Below are 17,036 nucleotides of genomic sequence, written 5' to 3' on the forward strand. Positions count from 1 at the left end.
AAGACACAGAAGTAGTCTCGGCTGGTTGGGGAATCTAGAACACGTGGGCAGAGTCTCAGAATAAGGGGACAATTATTTAGGACTGAGGTGAGGAAAAATTACTTCACTCAAAGAGTTGTGAATTATTGATTATATTTAAGGCTGCGATGGACGGATTATTGGTCTCTCAAGGAATCAAAGGATATGAGAAGCGGACAGGAGTGGAGTTGAAGCTGAAGATCAGCCATAATCGTACTGAATGGTGGAGCAGGCTGGATGGGCCATATGGTCTATTCCTGCTCCTATTTCTGATGTTATGTTCTTATCGTGAACATTGGTGATATTTACCAGATTAAATCTGGTACAGTGAATGTTAGTGATAGTTACCAGATTTCTGGTTGTTCCAATCTCCCTATAGGCACACCATTCTGAAGCGGCTCCAGAATGTGGAGACTGAGTATGAGGCGCTCCTGCGGTTAGTGGAAACCCTGCAGAAGAAGCTGGTGGACCAATACCAACTCTATCAGTTTGAACGAGAGGTACAGGAAGTGGTCACATGGCTGTCCAGTAAGCAGCACCTGGCAGATTCCCAGGACTATGGTCAAGACCTGGAAGATGTGGAGGTAAAAGGTGGAGCATTTCTAACCCTGTTCAGCCCTGATGACAGAAATCCAGACACATGAGACCACAAAATGATTATAGTAGTTCTTATTAAAGATGTGTACACCATTATATAATATTATCTTGCATTGAATTCTTCTTCTATTCTGTATAAATTATACTCAGTCAGCAATCCCCCGATGCACTGCTGGAGAAATGCATTCCTTCTCAGAGGGACCACTGTCACAAAGCAGAGACTGTGGACTTTTTTTTTTATATTTGTTCATGGGATGTGGGCGTTTATTGCCCACCCCTAACTGCCCTTGTTCCAAGGGCATTTAAGAGTCAACCACATTGCTGGGGGTCTGGAGTCACATGTAGGCCAGACCAGGTAAGGACAGCAGATTTCCTTCCATTAAGAGCGTTAGTGAACCAGATGGGTTTTTGTGACAATCAGCAATGGTTTCATGGTCATCATCAGACTTTTGATTTGACCAGATTTTTGTTAGATTCAAATCTCACCATCTGCCTTGGTGGGATTCGAACCCAGGTCCCTGGAGGATTACTCGGGGTCTCTGGAATACTAGTCCAGTAACAATATCACTCTGCTACTGCCTCCCCTTACCTCAAGAAGAATGAAGAGAGAGTTAGGAGAAATGTTTTCTCATGGAGGATTATTAGAACAGGAAATGCTTTCCCACATCGGACCAGTGAGACATGGACTGTAACTCACACAGAGGGAATTTGATAAGTATTTGGAAAAAGAATGTAAAAGTATATAAAGAAAGGACGTGGAAATGGAGTTAGGATGGACAGTACTGATGAAGAGGTAGATAAGAGCTAAAATATTGGGACTAAGAGTAGGAATACTGACACAAGGGCTGAGAGTAAGGGTACAGACGGTGGGGCTGAGAGTAGAGAGACAGACACTGGGGTTGAGAGGAGGGGATGAAAACTGGGACTGAGAGGAGGAGATGAAAACTGGGACTGAGAGGAGAGGGAGACACTGGGGCTGAGAGTAGAGAGACAGACACTGGGGTGAGAAGAGGGGACAGGCACCAGGGCTGAGAGGAGGGGGACAGGTACCGAGGCTGAGAGGAAGGGACAGGCACTGGGGCTGAGAGGAGGGGGACAGACACTGGGGCTGAGAGGAAGAGGACAGACACTGGGGCTGAGAAGAGGGGACAGGCACCAGGGCTGAGAGGAAGGGACAGGTACCGAGGCTGAGAGGAAGGGACAGGCACTGGGGCTGAGAGGAAGAGATGGAAACTGGGACTGAGAGGAGGGGGAGACACTGGGGCTGAGAGGAAGAGGACAGACACTGGGACTGAGAGGAGGGGGAGACACTGGGGCTGAGAAGAAGAGGACAGACACTGGGACTGAGAGGAGGGGGACAGACACTGGGACTGAGAAGAGGGGGAGACACTGGGGCTGAGAAGAAGAGGACAGACACTGGGACTGAGAGGAGGGGGACAGACACTGGGACTGAGAGGAGGGGGACAGACACTGGGACTGAGAGGAGGGGGACAGACACTAGGACTGAGAGGAGGGGGACAGACACTGGGATTGAGAGGAGGGGGAGACACTGGGGCTGAGAGGAAGAGGACAGACACTGGGACTGAGAGGAGGGGGACAGACACTGGGGCTGAGAGGAGGGGGACAGACACTGGGACTGAGAGGAGGGGGACAGACACTAGGACTGAGAGGAGGGGGACAGACACTGGGACTGAGAGGAGGGGGACAGGCACTGGGGCTGAGAGGAGGGGGACAGACACTGGGGTTGAGAGGAAGAGGACAGACACTGGGGCTGAGAGGAGGGGGACAGACACTGGGACTGAGAGGAGGGGGAGACACTGGGGCTGAGAAGAAGAGGAGGGGGACAGACACTGGGACTGAGAGGAGGGGGACAGACACCGGGACTGAGAGGAGGGGGACAGACACTAGGACTGAGAGGAGGGGGACAGACACTAGGACTGAGAGGAGGGGGAGACACTGGGGCTGAGAGGAAGAGGACAGACACTGGGACTGAGAGGAGGGGGACAGACACTGGGGCTGAGAGGAGGGGGACAGACACTGGGACTGAGAGGAGGGGGACAGACACTGGGACTGAGAGGAGGGGGACAGACACTGGGACTGAGAGGAGGGGGACAGACACTGGGGTTGAGAGGAAGAGGACAGACACTGGGACTGAGAGGAGGGGGACAGACACTAGGACTGAGAGGAGGGGGACAGACACTGGGACTGAGAGGAGGGGGACAGACACTGGGACTGAGAGGAGGGGGACAGACACTGGGACTGAGAGGAGGGGGACAGACACTGGGACTGAGAGGAAGAGATGAAAACTGGGACTGAGAGGAGGGAGAGACACTGGGGCTGAGAGGAAGAGGACAGACACTGGGACTGAGAGGAGGGGGACAGACACTGGGACTGAGAGGAGGGGGAGACACTGGGGCTGAGAAGAAGAGGACAGACACTGGGACTGAGAGGAGGGGGACAGACACTGCGACTGAGAGGATGGGGACAGACACTGGGACTGAGAGGAGGGGGACAGACACTAGGACTGAGAGGAGGGGGACAGACACTGGGACTGAGAGGAGGGGGACAGACACTGGGACTGAGAGGAAGAGATGAAAACTGGGACTGAGAGGAGGGGGAGACACTGGGGCTGAGAGGAAGAGGACAGACACTGGGACTGAGAGGAGGGGGACAGACACTGGGACTGAGAGGAGGGGGAGACACTGGGGCTGAGAAGAAGAGGACAGACACTGGGACTGAGAGGAGGGGGACAGACACTGGGACTGAGAGGAGGGGGACAGACACTGGGACTGAGAGGAGGGGGACAGACACTAGGACTGAGAGGAGGGGGACAGACAATAGGACTGAGAGGAGGGGGAGACACTGGGGCTGAGAGGAAGAGGACAGAGACTGGGACTGAGAGGAGGGGGACAGACACTGGGACTGAGAGGAGGGGGAGACACTGGGGCTGAGAGGGAGAGGACAGACACTGGGACTGAGAGGAGGGGGACAGACACTGGGGCTGAGAGGAGGGGGACAGACACTGGGACTGAGAGGAGGGGGACAGACACTAGGACTGAGAGGAGGGGGACAGACACTGGGACTGAGAGGAGGGGGAGACACTGGGGCTGAGAGGAAGAGGACAGACACTGGGGCTGAGAGGAGGGGGACAGACACTGGGGCTGAGAGGAGGGGGACAGACACTGGGACTGAGAGGAGGGGGACAGACACTGGGACTGAGAGGAGGGGGACAGACACTGGGACTGAGAGGAGGGGGAGACACTGGGGCTGAGAGGGAGAGGACAGACACTGGGACTGAGAGGAGGGGGACAGACACTGGGACTGAGAGGAGGGGGACAGACACTGGGGCTGAGAGGAGGGGGACAGACACTGGGACTGAGAGGAGGGGGACAGACACTAGGACTGAGAGGAGGGGGACAGACACTGGGACTGAGAGGAGGGGGAGACACTGGGGCTGAGAGGAAGAGGACAGACACTGGGGCTGAGAGGAGGGGGACAGACACTGGGGCTGAGAGGAGGGGGACAGACACTGGGACTGAGAGGAGGGGGACAGACACTGGGACTGAGAGGAGGGGGACAGACACTGGGACTGAGAGGAGGGGGACAGACACTGGGACTGAGAGGAGGGGGACAGACACTGGGACTGAGAGGAGGGGGAGACACTGGGGCTGAGAAGAAGAGGACAGACACTGGGACTGAGAGGAGGGAGACAGACACTGGGACTGAGAGGAGGGGGACAGACACTGGGACTGAGAGGAAGAGATGAAAACTGGGACTGAGAGGAGGGAGAGACACTGGGGCTGAGAGGAAGAGGACAGAAACTGGGACTGAGAGGAGGGGGACAGACACTGGGGCTGAGAGGAGGGGGACAGACACTGGGACTGAGAGGAGGGGGACAGACACTAGGACTGAGAGGAGGGGGACAGACACTGGGACTGAGAGGAGGGGGACAGACACTGGGACTGAGAGGAGGGGGAGACACTGGGGCTGAGAGGAAGAGGACAGACACTGGGGCTGAGAGGAGGGGGACAGACACTGGGGCTGAGAGGAGGGGGACAGACACTGGGACTGAGAGGAGGGGGACAGACACTGGGACTGAGAGGAGGGGGACAGACACTGGGACTGAGAGGAGGGGGACAGACACTGGGACTGAGAGGAGGGGGACAGACACTGGGACTGAGAGGAGGGGGACAGACACTGGGACTGAGAGGAGGGGGAGACACTGGGGCTGAGAAGAAGAGGACAGACACTGGGACTGAGAGGAGGTGGACAGACACTGGGACTGAGAGGAGGGGGACAGACACTGGGACTGAGAGGAAGAGATGAAAACTGGGACTGAGAGGAGGGAGAGACACTGGGGCTGAGAGGAAGAGGACAGAAACTGGGACTGAGAGGAGGGGGACAGACACTGGGACTGAGAGGAGGGGGAGACACTGGGGCTGAGAAGAAGAGGACAGACACTGGAACTGAGAGGAGGGGGACAGTCACTGGGACTGAGAGGAGGGGGACAGACACTGGGACTGAGAGGAGGGGGACAGACACTGGGACTGAGAGGAGGGGGACAGACACTGGGACTGAGAGGAGGGGGACAGACACTTGGACTGAGAGGAGGGGGACAGACACTGGGACTGAGAGGAGGGGGAGACACTGGGGCTGAGAAGAAGAGGACAGACACTGGGACTGAGAGGAGGGAGACAGACACTGGGACTGAGAGGAGGGGGACAGACACTGGGACTGAGAGGAAGAGATGAAAACTGGGACTGAGAGGAGGGAGAGACACTGGGGCTGAGAGGAAGAGGACAGAAACTGGGACTGAGAGGAGGGGGACAGACACTGGGGCTGAGAGGAGGGGGACAGACACTGGGACTGAGAGGAGGGGGACAGACACTAGGACTGAGAGGAGGGGGACAGACACTGGGACTGAGAGGAGGGGGACAGACACTGGGACTGAGAGGAGGGGGAGACACTGGGGCTGAGAGGAAGAGGACAGACACTGGGGCTGAGAGGAGGGGGACAGACACTGGGGCTGAGAGGAGGGGGACAGACACTGGGACTGAGAGGAGGGGGACAGACACTGGGACTGAGAGGAGGGGGACAGACACTGGGACTGAGAGGAGGGGGACAGACACTGGGACTGAGAGGAGGGGGACAGACACTGGGACTGAGAGGAGGGGGACAGACACTGGGACTGAGAGGAGGGGGAGACACTGGGGCTGAGAAGAAGAGGACAGACACTGGGACTGAGAGGAGGGGGACAGACACTGGGACTGAGAGGAGGGGGACAGACACTGGGACTGAGAGGAAGAGATGAAAACTGGGACTGAGAGGAGGGAGAGACACTGGGGCTGAGAGGAAGAGGACAGAAACTGGGACTGAGAGGAGGGGGACAGACACTGGGACTGAGAGGAGGGGGAGACACTGGGGCTGAGAAGAAGAGGACAGACACTGGGACTGAGAGGAGGGGGACAGTCACTGGGACTGAGAGGAGGGGGACAGACACTGGGACTGAGAGGAGGGGGACAGACACTGGGACTGAGAGGAGGGGGACAGACACTGGGACTGAGAGGAGGGGGACAGACACTGGGACTGAGAGGAGGGGGACAGACACTGGGACTGAGAGGAGGGGGACAGACACTGGGACTGAGAGGAGGGGGACAGACACTGGGACTGAGAGGAAGAGATGAAAACTGGGACTGAGAGGAGGGGGAGACACTGGGGCTGAGAGGAAGAGGACAGACACTGGGACTGAGAGGAGGGGGACAGACACTGGGACTGAGAGGAGGGGGAGACACTGGGGCTGAGAAGAAGAGGACAGACACTGGGACTGAGAGGAGGGGGACAGACACTAGTACTGAGAGGAGGGGGACAGACACTGGGACTGAGAGGAGGGGGAGACACTGGGGCTGAGAGGAAGAGGACAGACACTGGGACTGAGAGGAGGGGGACAGACACTGGGGCTGAGAGGAGGGGGACAGACACTAGGACTGAGAGGAGGGGGACAGACACTGGGACTGAGAGGAGGGGGAGACACTGGGGCTGAGAGGAAGAGGACAGACACTGGGACTGAGAGGAGGGGGACAGACACTGGGGCTGAGAGGAGGGGGACAGACACTGGGACTGAGAGGAGGGGGACAGACACTGGGACTGAGAGGAGGGGGACAGACACTGGGGTTGAGAGGAAGAGGACAGACACTGGGACTGAGAGGAGGGGGACAGACACTGGGACTGAGAGGAGGGGGACAGACACTGGGACTGAGAGGAGGGGGACAGACACTGGGACTGAGAGGAGGGGGACAGACACTGGGACTGAGAGGAGGGGGACAGACACTGGGGCTGAGAGGAGGGGGACAGACACTGGGGCTGAGAGGAGGGGGACAGACACTGGGGTTGAGAGGAGGGGGACAGACACTGGGACTGAGAGGAGGGGGACAGACACTGGGGCTGAGAGGAGGGGGACAGACACTGGGGCTGAGAGGAGGGGGACAGACACTGGGGTTGAAAGGAGGGGGACAGACACTGGGGCTGAGAGGAGGGGGACAGACACTGGGTTGAGAGGAGGGGGACAGACACGGACTGAGAAGAGGGGACAGGCACCAGGGCTGGGAGGAGGGGACAGACACTGGGACTGAGAGGAGGGGGACAGACTCTGGGACTGAGAGGAGGGGGACAGACACTGGGGTTGAGAGGAGGGGGACAGACACTGGGGCTGAGAGGAGGGGGACAGACACTGGGGCTGAGAGGAGGGGGACAGACACTGGGGTTGAGAGGAGGGGGACAGACACTGGGACTGAGAGGAGGGGGACAGACACTGGGGCTGAGAGGAGGGGTACAGACACTGGGGCTGAGAGGAGGGGGACAGACACTGCGGTTGAAAGGAGGGGGACAGACACTGGGGCTGAGAGGAGGGGGACAGACACGGACTGAGAAGAGGGGACAGGCACCAGGGCTGGGAGGAGGGGACAGACACTGGGAATGAGAGGAGGGGGACAGACACGGACTGAGAAGAGGGGACAGGCACCAGGGCTGGGAGGAGGGGACAGGTACCAAGGCTGAGAGGAGGGAACGGGTGCCAAGGCTGAGAGGAGGGCACAGGCATTGGAGCTAAGTGGAGGGGGACAGAGTAGGGACAAGTACTGGGGCTGCATCTGTTCTGAGAATTCCTGATGCCACAGCGAGAGTTATGGAAGAATTTATCTCCTGTCCCTCACTGTGATGAACACTTTGCGAGCACAACTGTTAAAGGCAAATGATAGTGAGGTTTTTTATACAAGGATCTGGAGGTGGCATGATGTGAGCAGGTGGAAGACTTCTGTTTCTCATGCTGATGTTTCAGGATGTACTATAAACAGAGTTAAAACCAAGGGCTAGAATTTCAATAGACTGTCAAGAGCAGGGACTGGGTTGTCCAATACCGTGCCTTCGCAGTTAATGATCTGTCTCTGCCTCCTTCATCCTCAGCTATTGCAGAAGAAGTTTGAAAACTTGGAGCAGGAGCTAAGTACCTTGGGTCAGCACAAGATGTCCACATTTCATGAACTGGTGAAATCACTGAGAAAGCAGTCTCACAGCTTCATGACAGAGATTGTGGATCAGTCCAATGAGATGAACAAGCAGTGGGACACACTACAACAAGCTGTCAAAAATCGAGCAGAGGTGAGGAATTGAATTCAAGAGTACCCGAGTGAGGTATTTGAATCCACAGCAGACATAGGTTATACATTCATGCTCAATAGAGCCTCCCGATGAGTGTGTCTGCAAGTGGGTGCGAGTGTGTCTGTATGGGGTGCAAGTGTGCCTGGGTGTGAGTGTGAGTTCAGTCCTTGTTGTTGGACTGCTTTCCTGCTCTATTTTTTTCATTACTATACTTTAAACTGAGTCATCAGTTGTACCAACCACTGAATCATAACTTAATCTTCAACAAGCCCATGTTACGCAATTCGATATGAATACTCAGTCAAATCATACAACACAATTCCATATGATGATATGATTCTTTAGTATTGAGTTCACAATTCACTGTAAGAGCACACAATTCTAGCCTGACTGCAGCAAACATTGGCTTATTGAAAACACTTGGACCATCAATTCTACTTCTGATCTCTACATTGTACGCATTCCAACAAAAACTAGATACATAAAAAGACACAGTGCATACTTCAGATAACATGGAGCCAAGAAGATACACTTATGTTCATTTCAATTTCTTCCAATGATTCTGTTACTTTGGTTATATGGTCCACTTAAGCCCATCAATCACTTTATTACTATAAACTGCGCCCAAACCAACATTCTCACACCCTTCACAAAGCATCAGGGTTCAGCTGATCTGAAAGATGTTTAAGTTTATGGCGTGTTAATCCCACAAACAACCCCAAGACATTGAGATACATGGGTAGTGCGAACACACATTCCATACCAGATAGTAAGTGTCTCTGAATGTAAATGTGAGAATTTCCCACACCCATTAGAGCAATCCCCAGTCAATTATAATTCCCTAGACCTGAATGAAACCGCTGGTTATCCTCTCACTCGTTGCTTGTAACCTGGAGACAATCCTACTCCCCAGCCCCAGAAGGAAAGTAAAATCTAAATGAGGAAAAGCATCTTGTTGGACTGGGCCTGGTCTATGATCTACCTTCAATTGGGTTCTCCCAGTGAGTAACCCTCTGTTACTTCCTGCTGAGACCACTGTTAAAGTTACAGTCGATCCCAATGACATCACTGAGATCATCCACCAATTAAGGAGAATCCTGCTAGCTTTGGGAAGTTGTGCTTTTGGGAATAAAGAGGCACATCAGTCAAAGAGGACTTCAACAGATTAATCTCATGTGATTGATTCTCACTTGCTGGAGAGGCTGGACAGGTCTCATTCACCAATGGTATCAGGAGCCCCTCCCTCCAAAGCCTTTGCCAGGAGGTTATTGAAATCATGGTCTACAGCTCCCCTCAGTGGTGCTTTGGGTGACTGCAGTCTTAGCGTGGTGTCGGTTACATAAGTGCCTTTCACAACCTCAGACAATCCCAAAGTACATGACAACCACTGAAGGGAATTTGAAGTGTAGTCACTCTAGGAAGTGCAGCACACAGCAGGATCCCACAAACAACAATGTGATAATGGCCAGATAATCTGTTCTAGTGGTGTTTCTTGAGGACTATAAGTATTGGCCAGGACACTGGGAGAATTCCCCTGCTCTTCTTGGAATAGTGTCGTGACATTTTTTACATTCACTTGAGAGGGCAGACAAGCACTTGGTTTAACATCTCATTGAAAGACAGATGATTGCAGGTTCTCTAACCAGCCAACTTCGAGTGGATCAAGAGGCAGGGAAAGAATCAGAAATTAAAATAGAAAATATTGGAAATACTTGGCAGAGAAAGGATCAGCTTGCATTTATATAACTTATTCCATCCTTAGCATGGCCAATTCATTACTTTCCAAAGCGTGATTGCTGTTTCTTTTATGGGCAATCTGCACAAAGGAAGATCCCACACAGAGCACAGAGATCCATTACCAGTTACTGTGTTTGTGTGGTTTGGGTTGAGAGAGAAATACTGACCAGCACACTGGGAGAACTCCAAATCATGCCGCGCATTCAGTAAATGTTGGTCTAGATTGGTGGGACAGGCTGACAGAAACTCTTTAACATCCTTTTAAAAAAGTACAATACTCCTTGACAGTGCAGCACTCCTTCATTACTGCTCTGGAGTGTCAGCCTGGATCATATGTCCTGGAATGGAGCTTAAACCCATGAACCTCTGAATGGGAGAAATAAGCCAGGAAGCCTGTTCCTTGTTACTATCAAGCAGTCTCTGGTGCACAAATGGACAGTGCATCATATTTGACTGTGATGCTCTCCATAATAATGCAGCCCAGAGCAGTCAGCTGATAGTCATTGACAAGTTTCAAATGTGAATGTTAGCTTCCTGGGGATGTTAATCTGGCACTAAACCCCAACACTGAGTCAGGAGAGGAAGGGAAGAAATGAATGGGGATAGGGATGGAAAGTCAGGGTGTGGTCTTTCCCCTCTGTTGTCTCACAATGGTGAGATTATTCTGGCTGGCAGTTATTAGTAAGGGATCGGATAACTGCCCACTCTGGGTGGAAGGGACTGCAATTTTAACTGACTTTGCACCCTCTCTCCAGAATCTGAGAGCGGCACACCAGGTTCACCGATTTGACTACGATGTGTCTGAGCTGAAGGCCTGGATCCAGGAGAAGGACAGCACACTGGGTACTGATGACTATGGCCACGATTTGAATCAGGTGCAGACATTGCTACGGCAACATGAAGGCGTAGAGGTAAGACATGGACACTAGAAACTGCATTTAGCCATTCTGCCAGGAGGGCCACTCCACCAGGGGGCCACTCTGCCAATGGGGATCAGGGAGCCAATGAGACCACTGAGCCAATGTGGCCCTCTGCTGGAGGGGGAGGAGGGCCACCTTGCTGGGGGTGGGGAGATGAGGGAGTGCCAGGGAGCCAATGAGGGCACTCTGTCAGGGAGGGTGAGGGGTGCCACTCTACCAGGTGGGGGAGGATACTCTGCCAATGGGGGCCACTTAGCTGAAAGGAACGCTCTGCTAATGGGAGCCACTCTGCTGAAGGGGACACTCTGCTAATGGGGGCCACTCTGCTGAAGGGGACACTCTGCTAATGGGAGCCACTCTGCTGAGGGGGACACTCTGGTAATGGGGGCCACTCTGCTGAAGGGGACACTCTGGTAATGGGGGCCACTCTGCTGAAGGGGACATTCTGCTAATGGGGGCCACTCTGCTGAAGGGAACGCTCTGCTAATGGGGGCCACTCTGCTGAAGGGGACACTCTGGTAATGGGGGCCACTCTGCTGATGGGGCAATTCTTCGAGCAGGACACTGCACACAGGGGGCCACTTTGCAATGGGCTCCACCCCTTCCAAGGCCTGATCAAAATTTCCAACTAAATTCAGTACCAGTTAGCTTGCAAAGTGTGATTTCACCCAGAATGGCAACAAGAATGGACCATCTGTTACTTTACAATAAGTTGAATAGTAGGAAGTAAATGTCTGTCACTGGAAAACTGCATTCCGTTCATATGTTCAATGTAAAGTAAATGAGCATGTTGGATGAAGGAATAGAGAGTTGTGTATCTAAATTGCTGACAACACTAAGTTTTATGTGTTACAGTAACTAGTGTAGCTAGGAGCAGAAAGTTGGAAAGGCACATTGATTCAGTGAGTGTCTGATGGAGTTTAATGTGGGGAAGTGTAAAATCTTCCACTTTGAAGCAAAGAGACCTAGGTCAGATTACTTCCTAACTGGTGAGAAACCAGGAACTGGGAATGAGCAGAGAGATTTAAGACTGTACAAAGAATAATTAAAATGTTAATGAAATCATAGAATGATGCAGCGCAGCAGGAGGCAATTCAGCCCATCATGCCTGTGGGTTCTTTGGGAGAGCTTTCCATTTATTCCTGTTCCTCTGCTCTTTCTTCATAGCTCTGTAATCTTCCTCCCATCCCATTCCTCTGCTCTTTCTTCATAGTTCTGTAATCTTCCTCCCATCCCATTCCTCTGCTCTTTCTTCATAGCTCTGTAATCTTCCTCCCATCCCATTCCTCTGCTCTTTCTTCATAGCTCTGTAATCTTCCTCCCATCCCATTCCTCTGCTCTTTCTTCATAGCTCTGTAATCTTCCTCTCATCCCATTCCTCTGTTCTTCCTTCATAGCTCTGTAATCTTCTTCCCTTTAAGTATTGTTACAATCCCCATAGAGACTGATAACTTTTAAAAAGAGACTTGAATTCCCAGTGACTGATTTAAAGAATCGTACAACAGATTTCAAGTTTTAAACCTTTTACTGCAACAAACCAACCAAAATCAACATCGACTAAATATTACTTAGTAGACAACTAAGCTGCAGAAAAGATATCTCCTCTTAACTTCCTAACACAACCAAAAACACCACGCCATGTTTATATGTTACACCACACTCTCCTTAGAACTGTATTCTTTACGTCAACCAGTCCAAAGTTACTCCCAGCTTCCAAAAAACTTGCTCCCCCCACTTTACCTGAGTTGTAACACACAGTGTCTGTCAAAAGTTATTTCCCTCAGTCTTCTGAGAACCCTTGAGCCGACTTCCAGCTGCAAGGCCCACTCAGACAGCAACTTCTCCCGGCCACGCCAGGGAGAATCTTCCAGTGCCCTTAAATCTCTATAGGCCCTGTCTCTTCAGCCAGCAAACAAGCTCCCATCTGTATTCTGGTGGGTAATGGAGAACTGCCTTTTCCCTTCTGTTCACAACATCTGCTGTTTCCCTATCTATCTCTCTCTGAGACACTCTCCCTGTCTCTGAATCAGTAAGTCTGTAAACAGCAAGAACAGCTGCTCTTCCTTTGTGTTCAGGTATGAAAACTGGCACTTGGCTTTCAATAGGACTTGACCTGGATCCCTGGTCCCCATGGTAACCAGGTCACAAAGTCTTACCTCTGGGTAGAATTAGTAGAAAATCACATGTCCCTCTCTATTACTCCATTTTATCTTGAATTAAAGGAGACAGTTTAAAACTGCAACAGTATTCACACTTTTAGCTTTCAGTCCCTGCCCCATCCAAAAAAGGTTTTTATCAACAGGAAGCAACAGTAACAGATTTCTGATCCAAATAAAGATGTTTTCTGAATTTGACTTCCTAGCATGGAAGTTTGCCCACTGACAGGATGTATTAGAAATTTTGGAATGTTGGTCTTTATCTCAAGAAGGCTGGAATACAAACAGCTGAAAGATATATCACAGCCATACAAAGTTCTGGTCAGAGTCCATCTGGAGTAACTATTCAGTTCTGGGCAGCACACCTCAGAAAGGATGTATTGGCCTCGGAGTGGGTGCAAAGCAGATTTATGAGAATGATTCTGGGGCTCAAAGAGTTAAATTATGCAGAGAGATTATATAAACTAGGCTTGATTTCCCTGAAAAATTGAAGTTTAAGTGGTGATCCAATTGAGTTGCTAAGGTGATCAAAGCAGTTGGTAGTGTTGAACGAGAGAAACTTTTTCCACTGGTGGGTGAATCTAGGCCAAGGGCACATAACGTTAAAATCAAAATCAGACCATTTAGGATAAAAGTCAGGGAACATTTCTTTACCCAAAGGTAACCCTAACCCTAACCCTAACCCTAACCCTAACCCTAACCCTAAGTGTAGAACACTCTCCCACAAAAAGCAGTATATGTCAACTCAATTAATTTTACTGCAGAGAATGATAGATTTTTGCTAGTCATGGATATTAAGGGATATGAATCCATGGCAAGTGTTTGGATTTCATATACAAGTCAAACATGATCTCACTGAATGGCAGAACAGGTTGGAATGACCTGCTCCTGTTCCTATATTCCTACACCAGGAGCCAGATCACAAAATTTGTCGATTTTATCATTTATTGATACAGGCTCTGTTACTGAGTTAGTTACATATTCAGATTGATACAACAACAAAACAACAACTTTTATTGATATAGCACCTTTAAATAGCAAAACATCCCAAGATGCTTCACAGGAATTATCAGATAAAATTTGACATTAAGCTACATAAGGCAATGTTAGCTCAGATGACCAAAAACTTAGTCAAAGAATTAGGTTTTAATGATTATCTTAAAGGAGGAGAGAGAAGCAGAAGGGGATAGGAAGGGAATTCCAGAGCTTTAGGGCCCAGGCAGCTGATGGCAGAGCCACCAATAGTGAAAGCAAAGAAAATAAGGAATGTACAAGAAGCTAGAATTGAAGAGTTGTGAGGCTGGAGGAGATTACAGAGAGAGGGAGGGGCAAGGCCACATTGAAACTTGAAAGTATGAATGAGAAGTTTTAAATTAAGGTATTGTCAGACTGGGGTTGGAATCATCTCAGATTTGCACTAAGTGCGGTAGTGGGCAGCTTCTCACACCGTTTTGTCCCAAACCCGCTGCCTTAATTATGCATTCCCAGGAAACACGCCGTTTTGACTATGGGCGGACTCTCATTCGCCTGCCACACCATCACCTCGCTACTTCATCACGCCGGGCGCCATATTTAAAGTGCAGCCGCATGCACACCTCTCAGTGCTTCAGCCCAAGACTGCTGCACGGAAGACATGGCCCCAAAAAGCAAAAAGACTGTAGCCCCCAGGTTTAATGATGCGTCCCTCAAGCGCCTTTTGGATGCTGTGGAGGCCCGCCAAGATGTCCTTGCCCTCGCTCTGGCTGCAGAATGGGCGGCAACATCACCAATCCAGCTTGGGAGGTGATGGCAATGGTGGTCAGCGCCAATACCCTGCAAAAGAGGACAGCCTCCCAGTGCCACAAGAGGATGAATGATCTCTTCCGTTCCGCCAGAGTAAGTAACTCTTCTCATCACTCTCAACTCACACACTCACAAACCCATCACACATCCACAGGGCCCTCACTCACTGCCAGTTCAAGGGACATCACCATTCACTCTCTCACACGCACCTTCATTGTCCTCATCCCATCCACAGGCCCACTCACCACCCACACATGCCAGGCATCTGGCCTGTCACAGCGCTCATCCACACCCTCCACCAGCACAGATGCACACACCTTGGTGGGACCTAGCTCTAGAGTAGCCTCGGGATCACAATCTGGTGAGCGCATCGCACTTTCTGATCCACAGCAGGTGAAAGCAGGGACTTCCCAGGTCCCTGGCACTCAGAGGACTGCTAGGGGCCAGAAATTTGCTGAGTCTGAGTTAGATGATAAGCCTCTGGACTCGGTCATGTCCCAGTTTCTGGAGCTGCAAAGGCAAGCTCGGGAACATTAGGAAGGGATGCCCGCTGTACCCCTCAGATTGCAAGGCATGATGGAGGAGTCCATCCGCCTTCAGGCTGAGTTGATAGCGTCATCATGCCATCCCACCAAAGCCAACACTGGTAGGATGGCAGCCGCCATGGAGACCTTGGTCCAAGACATCGCTCCTGCACTGCTGCGTGGGCCAAACTCCATCACTGACGCCATAGTTGGCCTCCAACAGTGTGTACGTGAGAGGGGTGCGGGCCAGCTTGATCTCACTCCAGCTTCCCTTTGCCCTCAAGGAGTTAGCCAGGGGCCCTTGGGTACCCATAGGGAGGAGGATCAGCAGGTGCACACCCCGGGGCCATTCACCCAGGTGACTCCGGGAGTCTCCAGCCCATCCATATCCTCTCTTCCTGTGACCCTAGCGGCTCCAGCTCCACAGCTCAATGAGGTGCCACTCCCACACAGCAGGACCCCGAAAGCAGGCCCCAGGTCTCGACCCTCCAGAGGACACCTGGCAAGATCATCACACACAGGACGTCGCAGTCAGCAGCTGCCTCTGCCTCCGCTGTGGATGTTCGGGGAGCATCAAGACATAGCAGCAGGGTTAGGAAGATTAAGAAGATGTAGTTGCGCAGCCTGGGCATGGGTATTAATCACTTGCACATACTGTTCACTATTGTCAATAAACTCTCAATAATGTCTCCCTGCCTATGGCTCCTTGTTCTGATGAGCAGTGTCCTTGTCACTCAGATGTGAAACCCCTCTGCACAAGATAAAGGCAGGGCCTCTTACCTGTGCTTCAGACCATAGTGATGGTCCGGCTTCACATTTCCTGGAAACATTCGTGATGCTTGTACCTCGATGGTGCTTGTCATTGCTGCCAGAATGTCTTGAGCAAGCGTCACCAAGTTCCATCATTCTCTCTGTATGCTCTCAGCACTTTTAAGGTGGGTCTGGCCCCCATCCCTTCAGCATCTGTGACCAGTGATGCTGTGCTCCTGAATAGGTCAGGTGCTAAAGGCGGACAAAGAATCAGGTCCTTTTAAAGTTTCATGGCTGCGTCTCCATGATGTGACCCTGATCACAGAGTGCAAGCGAGCTGCCCTTGGCCAGACAAGAGTCAGACATTCTGAGGCTATTTGAAGATCTGTGGAGTGGCCTCACTGCATGTCCTCATCATCCTCCTGCAATCAAGTGACTATTAGGGCCTCCATGACAGGAGCCTCATCACAGAGAGTATGCGCGCTGCCATAAGCCAGCCTGGAGTCAAATGTTCATAGATGAGGATCTATGGTGTCTCCTCACTGCATGTTGTCATCATCCTCCACAAATCTAGCAGCTATGAGGGCCTCCCGAGCGCGCCTGCCTCGTCTGGCCAGTGCGATGGCCTCATCACCATCATCGCCGCCTTCGAGAACCTCCTCATCCTCATCACGGTTGACGTGCTCCTCATCGGAGGAGACCTTCAGCTCCTCCATTTCCTCCTCAGCCAGCTCCTCTCCCTGTTGCAGTGCCAGATTGTAAAGGGCACAGTAGTCGACGACGACGCTTGACACCCTCTGTGCACTATATTGCAGGGCTCCACCAGATCGGTCCAGGCACTAGGACCTCATTTTCAGCATCCCGATGGTTTGCTCCACCAAGCTGCAAGTTGCAGCATG

General features: G+C 51.9%; 1 protein-coding gene across 1 annotated transcript in view; it reads left to right on the forward strand.

The window, feature by feature from the left end:
• sptbn5 (spectrin, beta, non-erythrocytic 5) overlaps positions 1–17,036 on the forward strand; it is a 259,281-nt gene that overhangs the window by 206,599 nt on the left and 35,646 nt on the right. The window contains exons 56-58 of the mRNA XM_078563287.1: positions 398–602; positions 8,074–8,268; positions 10,761–10,916. Coding sequence (XP_078419413.1) covers positions 398–602; positions 8,074–8,268; positions 10,761–10,916 — 556 coding nt within the window. The remainder of the gene's footprint in view (positions 1–397; positions 603–8,073; positions 8,269–10,760; positions 10,917–17,036) is intronic.

Source organism: Cetorhinus maximus, chromosome 18 (genome assembly GCF_964194155.1).
Source record: "Cetorhinus maximus chromosome 18, sCetMax3.hap1.1, whole genome shotgun sequence".
Taxonomy (NCBI): Eukaryota; Metazoa; Chordata; class Chondrichthyes; order Lamniformes; family Cetorhinidae; genus Cetorhinus; species Cetorhinus maximus.